Here is a 12,302-nt window from a genome sequence, read left to right as displayed (position 1 = left end):
GGCATAAATTGGTATCTGATGATTAAGTGTATTACCTTCGAAATTGATCCCCCACAATAATTTTATACCACTCAGTACAAGTAAACAAAACATTAAATCTGTCATGAGAAGTTGATTTTTCTACATGATGCATCGGCATGCAAAAAATAATAATACACGTTTACATGAAGTTGTTCTTGGCTTTTAAAAAAGGAACAACACAAAATGCTGATTATACATCATTTAATTCAATTTCGTATAAATATTGACATAAATATTACAAACAATATTGTACAGAAACACTGTGTGCTGGAAAAATCTGAAAATGATTGAATTGTAGCACAAAAGACAATATAGTTTAATAAAATGAATCTTCTTTGTGATCTGGAACACACAGATCACACACAACACACCTGTAATCTTTATGCCATTTTCCGATTCAGAAGTTACCGAAAAAGATGTTGACAACATTTGGCTCTGTAAGGCACTAAATGAAAACCCGATTTATTAGGAACGTACAGTGCCCCACCACTGGGTATTTGCTTTCTATCACTTATTACCTAGCAAACTACTGAACACACACAAATCACGACTGCAAATTATCTGATAAAAGAAAACTAAAAAGCTCGTCACTTCTATAAACTGTGGCAGGAATTTTCAGAGGCACAAAAATGATGCAAGGTAAATTATGAGCAAGAAAAGTCAGCTATTTTTATGTATAGCATTCAGTCACGAAAACACACCAAACAGCATATTCCCCAGATAACAGAGGACTTCGAAACAGCAAGGGTTTGCTGTGAAACACTCAGTTTAGTCAATGAACTTTGTAATAAATCAAAACATATTTCATTGAGCACATATAATGATTATAATAAGAATTACGTCACAAAGGTACGAAGCATAAAACGTGGGTTTTCCAAGACACTACTGAACCTGCCGATTTCCGAGTGCTGTTGTTTGCCTCTCTGGTAATCCACAAGCAGGCTCTAAAAGTCCCGTACGAGACTGAATGCTGGCACTGCCCTCAGGCTGAAGACTCAGCAGCCTCGGACGGCTCCGTCGGCCCGTCGTTGCCCGGCGGGGGTGATTCCTGACGAGTTCCACCGTCCACCTTCTGACGTTTCCGCCTCTGGAGGTCAGCCAGTGTCTGCTCAATCGATCGGACATCCTTCTTGTTCTCGCTAGGTACTGGAATGTTACAATTTCAGTTTTATTCACACTGACAAGTGTTAATACGAAACAATTGAATGCCAAGTAATGCCTTACATCTACATCTACATGGTTACTCTACAATTCACACTTAAGTGCCTGGCAGAGGATTCATCGAACCATTCATACTACTTCTCTACCATTTCACTCTCGAATAACACATGGGAAAAAGGAACACCTAAATCTTTCCGTCCGAGCTCCGATTTCTCTTATTTTATTAGGGTGATCATTTCCCCCTACGTAGGTGGGTGTCAACAAAATATTTTTGCATTCAGAAGAGAAAGTTGGTGATTGAAATTCTGTAAATAGATCTCGCCACAAAGAAAACCGCCTTTGTTAGAGTGACTGCCACCCCAACTCGCGTATCATATCAGTGACACTCTCACCCCTATTGCATGATAACACTAAACGAGCTGCCCTTATTTGCACTTTTTCCATGTCCTTCGTCAATCCTACTTGGTAAGGATCCCACACCACGCAGCAATATTCCAGCAGAGGACGGACAAGTCTAATGTAGGCTGTCTCTTTTGTGGGTTTGTCGCATCTTCTAAGTGTTCTGCCAACAAAGCGCAGTCTTTGTTTCGCCTTCCCCACAATATTATCTATGTGGTCTTTCCAATTTAAGTTGCTCATAATTGTAATTCCTAGGTATTTAGTCGAATTGACATCCCTTAGATTTGTGCAATTTATTGTATACACAAAATTTATAGGATTTCTTTTAGTACCCACGTGGATGACCTCGCACTTTTCTTTGTTTAGTGCCAATTGCCACTTTTCGCACCATACAAAAATTCTCTCTAGATCATTTTGTAATTGGAATTGATCGTCTGATGATTTTACTAGACGGTAAATTACAGCGTCATCTGCAAACAGTCTAAGGTGGCTGTTCAGATTATCACCTACATCATTTATGTAAATCAGGAACAGCAGAGGGCCTTGCAGAACACCAGATATCACTTCTGTTTTACTCGACGATTTACCGTCTATCACTACGAACTGTGACCTCTCTAAGAGGAAATCACGAAGCCAGTCACACAACTGAGATGATACCCTGTATGCATGCAATTTGATTAATAGTCGCTTGTGAGGAACGGTATCAAAAGCCTTCTGGAAATCTAGGAATATGGAATCGATCTGAGATCGCTTGTCGACAGCACTCATTACTTCATGGGAATAATGAGCTAGCAGTATTCCACAAGAACGATATTTTCTGAATCTGTGTTGGTTATGTATCAATAACTCATTTTCTTCAAGGTGATTCATAATGTTCGAGTACAGTATATGCTCCAAAATGCTTTAAATAATAGAGAGATTGGTAAGAGAAAGTCCTCTGTGGAATACCCCAGTCTATCCATTGGCCACACCAATTCCTGACCCCTCGCCACATGGGTCATATGACTGGGGAATAACAGGTGCGAGACCTATTTGATATACCCACCTGGAACATCCTATTCCAGTCCCTTCACAGATTTGTCCCACCTATCTGAGGCAGAGCTGCCTGTGAAAGCTGTCATGTCAAAATCAGCTCTGCTGTAACCCCTGCACTGTGGCTATGAGCAGAGTTGACCACTCAGTGGCAGAATATGTTGCTGATCATAAGTGCTGGATATCATGCCTGCTCCAAAACCTGCAGAACTGTACAATGGGTTCTGCTCTTTATACAATACAAATATTTGAATGCCAATTGTTCTACTGAAGTTTCTGATGCCACTTTTGTTTGAATACATGTGCTTCTCGGTGTTTGCAAAAGTACTTCATGCATTGAGATACTTTTGTGTTGTTACAGTTTCTTTATGGTTTTTAAACCTAAAATAAATATTTTCTATAATTAAAATTCAAGAATGTAACCCCCACCCCCCAGATATTCAGTTGTCCTGATGATTATAAATCACATAGAAGCAAATGTAAACAAAGTCATAAATTTTAAAAGATGAACTAATTCACATTACTCAATAACACATGAGTTTCTAATTTTACAATTACAATTTGCAATTTATATCTTCATAAACCGTTCATAACTCATCTATTCTGTAACAGTGTCTTTAGTTATGATATCACATGGGGGGGGGGGGGGGGGAAGAAACAAGGGATGTATCAGTATGAGTACGTAGTGGCTGGTTGTACAAAGTAGTCAGACACACGCAAGTGTAAAGAGTCAACGAAGGATACGGTGGCCGATGCAAAGTGACCAATTTCCATCAAAAACGCTGAGCAAGTTCATTTGTTTGTTTGCAAGGGGAGGCTGACAGTGTTTGCACCCCTTTCAGCCAGTCGGCAAGGACAGAATTGAGATGTGTGCCATGCAATTTTTTTCAAATGATTTTACAGAAACTGTTTGTTAAAAAATTTCATTTTTGCATTACTTATAGCTTCATAATGATGTGCCCATCATTTTTTTAATGGTCATAGTTATTGTGACATTTGCATGGAAGTAAGACACTCTGCAAAATTTGAAAAAGGTTGGAAGGAAAATTAGGGGTCGCTATGTTGTTGTGTTTGGTGCATATGACATATGTTGCTGCATATGAAATTTAGGCAATGTATTGAATTTTTCTTTAGACTTGGGTGGAGGTCTCTATCTGTCACCAATCTCAAGAATATTGAGCTGATGTAGCACACTCATTTGTGATCGTATTTGTCAGTGATAAAGCCAGAGTGAAATATCCACATTCCTCATATTTCATAAACAGTTTGAGATTTTGGTAAATGACAGCACGCAATGAGGAGAGTATTTTGCCACATGGTTATTACATGTTACAGTTATTATCTATCGAGTCATTCCACTAACTATAGACTTTTTCAAGGAAAGGATGTAATTTTTAAGGGCCATCGACACATGGTGAAATGAGAAATGCTATGGTTTTGGAACAACACAAGTAAAGACATTACACCTTTTTTTCAAAAGCTATTGACCTTACTTTTCCTCACTTACTAAAACAAACCACTGTTTCAGAATTCTCATGCAACTGTGCCTGCACAACATATCAGTGAGGTGAGACTGTGTAAGCCCTGCTGTGTTTTGGCAAAAGAAGCAAATTTTAACAGGGAAACAAGAGCAATGTGTAGTTTTTACTCAAAATTCGCCACTTGTGGCACTTTTCTGAAAGTTACAAATGATTGACAAGCCGGGTGAAAACAAATTGCTGTTTTTTGTTGTATTTTCAGTGGAAGTCTTTTTAGATACTAACCAAAGCAGATGTAACAAATCATCTTGAATGGTTCAAAAGCAAGTGTGGGTGTGGAGGGGCCCCACTTACTCTCTCTCTTTCCAAGCATTAATCCCGACGTACGGGGTCTGCTGATACGGTTAACCGGATTTGGCGTGCTAATTTGAAGGGGTGGCCGGATGCCCTTCCTGTCGCCAAGGGGCCACAATTAATATTTACAGAAAATATGAGCGTAGGCTTCAGTTCAGACTGGCACTTCCCCTCCAGCACTCGGCATCTCCCGTACAGCGCCTGTCCGTAACCCCCACCACTACCTCTCTCCGCACGCACGCACTGCCGATTGAACATCTACTGGCCGTGTTATTCTGCACAGACTCTAGAAAATTGACTTTTGGCTTCTGGAAAAGCTTTGTAAACAGTTCTTTTGTAATTCGTGCTGTCTCGTCAACATCGTATTTGACTGAAAACGTCGAATTACATTGAAAAGCGAAGAAGAAACTAGCACTTCAGTATAGTACTTACAAAGATCTAAGCCCGAATACTGGGGTTTTTGATGGAATGATACATCTTCTAGATGACTGCTACCAGTGAAAGTCACACAATTCAAACATTTTAACATAACATACTTACAGTGAACATTAAATCAGCTTTGCAATATTAGTGGTAAGTACTACAACTGAATGGAATATTCGAGTTACTAATATCATTAATAATTACTTAGGTGCCATCTTCGCTCATCCTGCATCCACATGCTTTTTTCCAAGTCCTCTTTCTCCTCCGTTCTGCCTTCCCATCCCAATGCACTCCTTTGCATCATCGTGTGCTGCACACAACGCCCCAGCCTGCGATCAGAGCGAGCTCGTCGGTGCCAGATTCATATTCCGGACACCTGCTGCCTCTCCATCACAGCCATCAGCCACCCTTCTCTTGCCCTCCCACCTGCTCCCTATTTCCTTTCTCCTCCCACCCATTCCACAAGATGCAACCCCTCACTCTAGTTGAGTTGCAGTGCCATCAGCACAGTGTAGTCAGTCACGCCAATGTAGCTATGCAGGTGTGTGTGTGTGTGTGTAGGAGGGCACTTGTGTGCTCTGGCTCTGATTTCATCACAAGGCTAAGGCAAGCAAAGAAGTTCTCTGCATTATTTATGTGACTACTGGTGTGAGAGTACAGAATTCTGAGTAGTTAGAGTCAGGACTTTTCCCTCTTGGGTAATAGATGCAAAGTTTCCTGTACACTTGTGTCTTATATAAATGACAAAACATGTTGTTTATTAATGTCACGTTAAAACATATGTTTCAAGTAATACATAGACCTGCATTTTTTGTGTGTGTGGTATGACATGTACTGTTATTTGTTTGAGGTGCTCCTTCAGTGGAGTGTGACATTTGGAGGTCTTATGTCACACACATGTCACGGAGCATCTAACACCACGCAGACCATTGCAGGTGTCCCTCAGAGTAGGTGATGTTGAGAATTGGCAAGAAGGAATTTACATTCAAAAATGTGCACATCTAATATGATAAAAAAGCTCCTAGTTTGTTTCAGTGTAATTTTGATATCAACACTGAAATTACATTTGCAGATGTTCATGGAATAAATGTACATGGCTGTATAATCTAGTGAAACTTATTTATAAAGTCCAGAAGAAAAAGGAATGCCTCACAATCAAAACTGGATTAATATATTTTTAAGATTTTGCCACCCAGAACCCTACTGCTGACAACTCTGCACCTCACTTATTTAATGAGCTGTTACCTATACTCCTCAAATAATAAAAGAGTGCATCATTTTCAAAGAATATTTGAATTGAGGAACTGCGAAATCACAAGGATACAGAAGGGCTGGCTAATACTACCTTCAGGAAATGAAAATCCATGAACTCACTGCTGGAGGCACTTAAAAGTAGGAAAAAATTTCTTTAAGCTTTTACTCCTTTATGTCCATTCCTCAGCAAGAGAAAATGGAAAGGAACTCAGATCATAGGTCGAGCGGGACCCGCTTGTTTGGAGGATGAGGGAACACAAAATGAAATGGGAACTGTCAGAGACCAGCAGGACAAAGATAAGTGTGCCAATTAAAATATTGATTGCTCCACAAAAACATCGTACTAATACTGTGTAACAACATTTCCGGCGTCAATAATATCCCATTGCAAAAGACCGTACAACCATCCCTCCTTTCATTCACCGTGCGAATGCTGAAATGGCAGATACTGAGATAAACAATCGCAAAATAGAAAAGCAGCTACAACTGCTTAGTAGTCGAAAACCTTCTGGACAAGATGAGATATGTCGATGATTCTACACAGATTATGCAAAATAATGGAGAAACAAAGGGTATCTAGTGACCAGTAAAAAGCACACGTCATCTCGTTTTCAAGAAGGGGCACAGGACAGACACATAATTATAGGCCTGTATTGCTCACCTAAATCCGTTGTAGAATTATCAAACATGTTTTATGCCTACATACTATGACTTTTTGGAGAATGAAAATCTCCTTTATAAAAATCAACACGGATTTCGGAAACAGAGATCTTGCGAAACTCGGCTTGCTCTGTTACTCTGTGAAATCCATAGTGCCGCAGACATCAACAGTACTCTGGCCGATTCTGTGATAATCCAGGAAACTGCATATTTGATGGCTGTGTTTAGGGAAAAGAGATACTCAGTGAAGCAGATTCTTCAGGCTATGCAGTTTAGACCATCCCTGGAGGTGCATCAGGACAAGCATAGGTCTGTGGCCTCTATTCCTTACACTTGGGCTGTATCGTTTAAGACTGGAAGAACTTTAAGGGATTTAAATTTAAGAATGTGTTCCATCCACTTCCAAGATTAGGGCACTACTCAGCTCTGTCAAAGATGATTTGGGACTTACAATGCTTGGCATATACAAAATTCGATATCAATATGGAAATTCACAAAAGGTTAAAGCAGCTGGGAAAATCGGTGGTACTGAAACACTGTGAACAAGGGTCATGGGACGAAAGTTGATGAGACTACAATGGTTGCCAGTTCTTCCAGGTTTTGGAACAATGTTTGAAAAGAGGCAATTGAAATTAGATTGGCAGATAATTTTATTAACAAAGACAAGCGTTTTCCTCTTAGCCCAGGGTTTCACATTCTGCTATCTCACTTGAAAACGCAATGCTCTTTGGTGTGACCAGCTCGAGTGTTTGAAGATAGTCTCCGAGTGCAGTATACAGTTGGTGCCGGTGTTCTACCAGGAGTGGTTCTCCGAGTCCTGTCTAGGGAAGCAGCAACTGTGGCGGGAAGTGCATGCACCGTGTACGATTTATAAGGCCTGCATAGGATGAAGATTTGCAGCCTTAGCTCAGTTTTCAGTGGGACGCAGTGGCAGCAGTGCTCTCCTGGAGACAGTAGACGGATAGATCACCAAAAGATCAAATTGTATTGATTTTAGAATCCGGCAGCACACTTGAGAAGACTACAAAAATTGCATTTAGTAATAATGAGCACGTAAACAGTTTGTCATTTATTTAATTGTTTTGTTTCCATCTGATTAAACCTTAATTGTAGTTCTGTTTGAGGTCCTGTACTACTATAGATGTAATATTCACAATTGTGTACATATTCTTCCTGTATATAAAAAAGATTCTAAATGTTATTCGTTATTCGGAGGAGATCCATAGTAAAATAACTTCTCTGATGATTCTATTAAGTCCACAATATTTCAGACCTGCCACACTATTTCCAAGGACTGATTAATGCTTTGGAGAGTTGTTCCTGCTTCACTTTATTTATTACCTTTCTTCAGCTGCAGAAAAAGTACCACTTGCACTTCATGAAACTTGACACTATTCTGTAATGTACATCAGTATATTAATAGATATGACAAATTTTGTTGAAGTGTGAATACCCATGCAAAACCTTCTCACGGATACTGTTCACCCATGGTTTGTGTCCGAATGAAGACAATAAAATGAAGGACGTAAGTCTCAATAACGTTATTCATTCCTTGTAATTGGAGTTGCTGACCCAAAATGCATTGGACTCGAAACTGTATTATTTATTTAGCTATGTGATTCATAGACTGTAGCCACTTCTTCAAGTTAATGTAGCACACTAGACTCGCATTCAGGAGAATGATGGTTCAAATTCACACCTGGCCATACAGATTTAGGCACTCCGTGATTTCCCTACGTCATTCCAGGCAAATGCCAGGAAGGTTCCTTTGAAAGGGTATCGCCGTTTTCCCTCCTCATCCTTGAAACATTTTGTGTTTCTGCTCAGTCTCTAATGAGCTGCTTGTTGACAGCAAAATAAACTCTAATCTTCCTTCCATCTTCAAGTCAATGCCACCATAATGTTTTGCATGTCAGATGATGGTCAGTTGTAACTTCTTCGTGCAAGCCACTGTGAGGAGAGTGTCTGTAGCATAGTATCACATTTATTGTTGTTGTGGACAATGACAATGATGATGAGACAAGAGAAAGGGTCAAACCAGAGTTGGCACATAACTTATTCCTCAGTAATGAGAGGGCTACCAGATTCACCTCTCTATCCGATACGCTGATAATCGTCGGTATTATATGTCCTAATTATGTGAGACAGTGTGGAGAGGTTTCCAAGTCTGGTAAGTACAATTTTTATGCTACACCATCATCTTTCCTCCTTTGCCAGCAGCATAGTAGTAGTAGTAGTAGTAGTAGTAGTAGTAGACCAGGTCTGTCCCCAGGTGTTGGATAGGAGAAGGCTCCATAGATATGCAGGGTAAATGGGAAATAAAATACCACATGCTGGCCAACACGGAAATCAAAAACCGAAGGTGATTGTCCACAGATTGGGTGCCCTTTGGTCAGTGTCTGTTCCCCAGGTTAGGGGCATCTGAGAAAAACCTCCAGGGCTAATAAACGTGGTTGTAAACCAGTGGCTCTTACAGCAGGCGCCACCCCATACACAATACTATCAGTCACGGAAGAGTGTGATGTGAAACGCATTACCCCAGGTAAACAATATACCGCACCCAAGAGAAGCAGACAATTAGATAATGGGGAGTCTAAAGCATTACACAGAAATGAGTTGGAGCATCTTGAAACCTCAAACAAGATTGAGTATAGAAAACGAAGTTACATAGCTACTTTCAACATCAATTCTCTTCTAAAAACTGGAAGATTAAAACACCTTACAGACAGCCCTAAGAACAACAAATGTCTGATAACGCCCATACAGGAAACTAGATTCTTGGATGAAAACAATTTCGATTCTGGAGGTTTTAGAATATGCAAAAAAACAGCTCACCACACATTGGAAATGGCTTCACAACAGACAAAAATAAATTTAATTCCATTATCAATATTGAAGTCTTTCTGGCCATGGAAGAATGCAAGGAGTGATACAAGTAACATAAATAAAACGAACCAGACTGAGAAAGATGAAAATTTACCTTTTAATATTGACAGCCTACAAGACGAAAGTATCAGAACACTCTTTGCGGCCAGGATGGAAAGGAAACTGGTTGAATCATTTGAAGGAAGTACAGAGGAAATATATGACTATATAAAAGCTAATGTGAAACATAGCAACAGAGGTGTTGGGTAAAAAAGATAGCAACCACAACCGTGCAGCAGAGTGGTAGTCAGAGGAACTAGAGGTCCTCGTTAGCGAAAAACAAAATGCGTTCCTTCAGTGGTTGAATGATAAATCAGAAGAAACAAGATCAATATACAAGGAAAATAAGAATGAAGTGATGAAAAAAATAAGGATGGCAAAAAATGAAGCATGGGAAAGAACATGTGCCAAGGTGAAAAGCAAATTAGGATTTGGGAGAGCAAAAGAAGCATGGTCAGTATTGAAAGGGCTCCGACAGGATACAAAAAGCAAAACTAATCTCCAACTGATAACACAAAAGGAATGGGAAGAGTATTTCCAAAATTTATTAAATGAGGACAGAGAAGAATATCTAGAAGAAGGAACAGGGGAAGATAAAGGACATGAAGATGATGAGATCCAGATTTTAGAAAGTGAAGTACTTCAGGCGTTGGGAACAGGAAAGAATGGTAAATCACCGGGACCAGGCAATATCAGTCTGGAGTGTCTGAAATATGGTGGTGACAAAATTGTGAAACTGATAACACAGCTCTTCAACAAAATGATACATGGAGATTCAATACCCAACGAGATGAAGCTAGGTTACATTAATACAATATTTAAGAAAGGGGATCGCAGAATTTGTTCAAACTGTCGAGGAATTTGTGTTACAAACACATTAATGAGAATTTTTGCAAAAGTAATTAAAAACAAACTGGAAAAAAATCTTAGAACCCAAGAAGAACAATGTGGATTCACGGCTGGGAGATCATGTGTAGACCATATTTTCACATTACGACAGATTTTGGAGAAACATAGGGAAAAATCAAAATATATAGGATTAATTTTCACAGATCTAGAAAAAGCGTATGATACTGTTCCAAGAAAATTACTTTGGAGAGCACTACATATGGCAAACGTAAACCCTTCCTTGATTAAAATAATACAACAGATGTATAAAGATAACATTTGCCAAGTGAAAGTTGGTAATAAACTTTCGCAAAAAATTTAGAACAAGCAAAGGCCTTTTACAGGGCTGACCCATGTCACCATCATTATTTAAAATCTATATAGATATTAGCCTTAGAACATGGTCTCGTAAAAGTAATAGTATGGGATTAGAAATAAGAGATGGAGTTTACCTACATCATTTATTATTTGCTGATGATCAAGTAGTAGTAGCACAAGATGGGGAGGATGCTAACTACACTCCTGGAAATGGAAAAAAGAACACATTGACACCGGTGTGTCAGACCCACCATACTTGCTCCGGACACTGCGAGAGGGCTGTACAAGCAATGATCACACGCACGGCACAGCGGACACACCAGGAACCGCGGTGTTGGCCGTCGAATGGCGCTAGCTGCGCAGCATTTGTGCACCGCCGCCGTCAGTGTCAGCCAGTTTGCCGTGGCATACGGAGCTCCATCGCAGTCTTTAACACTGGTAGCATGCCGCGACAGCGTGGACGTGAACCGTATGTGCAGTTGACGGACTTTGAGCGAGGGCGTATAGTGGGCATGCGGGAGGCCGGGTGGACGTACCGCCGATTTGCTCAACACGTGGGGCGTGAGGTCTCCACAGTACATCGATGTTGTCGCCAGTGGTCGGCGGAAGGTGCACGTGCCCGTCGACCTGGGACCGGACCGCAGCGACGCACGGATGCACGCCGAGACCGTAGGATCCTACGCAGTGCCGTAGGGGACCGCACCGCCACTTCCCAGCAAATTAGGGACACTGTTGCTCCTGGGGTATCGGCGAGGACCATTCGCAACCGTCTCCACGAAGCTGGGCTACGGTCCCGCACACCGTTAGGCCGTCTTCCGCTCACGCCCCAACATCGTGCAGCCCGCCTCCAGTGGTGTCGCGACAGGCGTGAATGGAGGGACGAATGGAGATGTGTCGTCTTCAGCGATGAGAGTCACTTCTGCCTTGGTGCCAATGATGGTCGTATGCGTGTTTGGCGCCGTACAGGTGAGCGCCACAATCGGGACTGCATACGACCGAGGCACACAGGGCCAACACCCGGCATCATGGTGTGGGGAGCGATCTCCTACACTGGCCGTACACCACTGGTGATCGTCGAGGGGACACTGAATAGTGCACGGTACATCCAAACCGTCATCGAACCCATCGTTCTACCATTCCTAGACCGGCAAGGGAACTTGCTGTTCCAACAGGACAATGCACGTCCGCATGTATCCCGTGCCACCCAACGTGCTCTAGAAGGTGTAAGTCAACTACCCTGGCCAGCAAGATCTCCGGATCTGTCCCCCATTGAGCATGTTTGGGACTGGATGAAGCGTCGTCTCACGCGGTCTGCACGTCCAGCACGAACGCTGGTCCAACTGAGGCGCCAGGTGGAAATGGCATGGCAAGCCGTTCCACAGGACTACA

At 41.4% G+C, this 12,302-nt stretch overlaps 1 protein-coding gene across 1 annotated transcript in view; it reads right to left on the bottom strand.

Moving 5' to 3' along the window:
• Nucleotides 1-205: 205 nt before the first annotated feature.
• The window catches only part of LOC126212968 (sperm-associated antigen 7 homolog), an 86,387-nt gene continuing 74,290 nt past the window's right edge, over nt 206-12,302 (bottom strand). Inside the window, exon 6 of the mRNA XM_049940493.1 lies at nt 206-1,167. Coding sequence (XP_049796450.1) covers nt 1,004-1,167 — 164 coding nt within the window. The 3' untranslated portion in view covers nt 206-1,003. The remainder of the gene's footprint in view (nt 1,168-12,302) is intronic.

Source organism: Schistocerca nitens, chromosome 11, assembly GCF_023898315.1.
Source record: "Schistocerca nitens isolate TAMUIC-IGC-003100 chromosome 11, iqSchNite1.1, whole genome shotgun sequence".
Taxonomy (NCBI): domain Eukaryota; kingdom Metazoa; phylum Arthropoda; class Insecta; order Orthoptera; family Acrididae; genus Schistocerca; species Schistocerca nitens.
The sequence above is the reverse complement of the archived record's forward strand: the minus strand, read 5'-3'. Positions and strand labels throughout refer to the sequence as shown.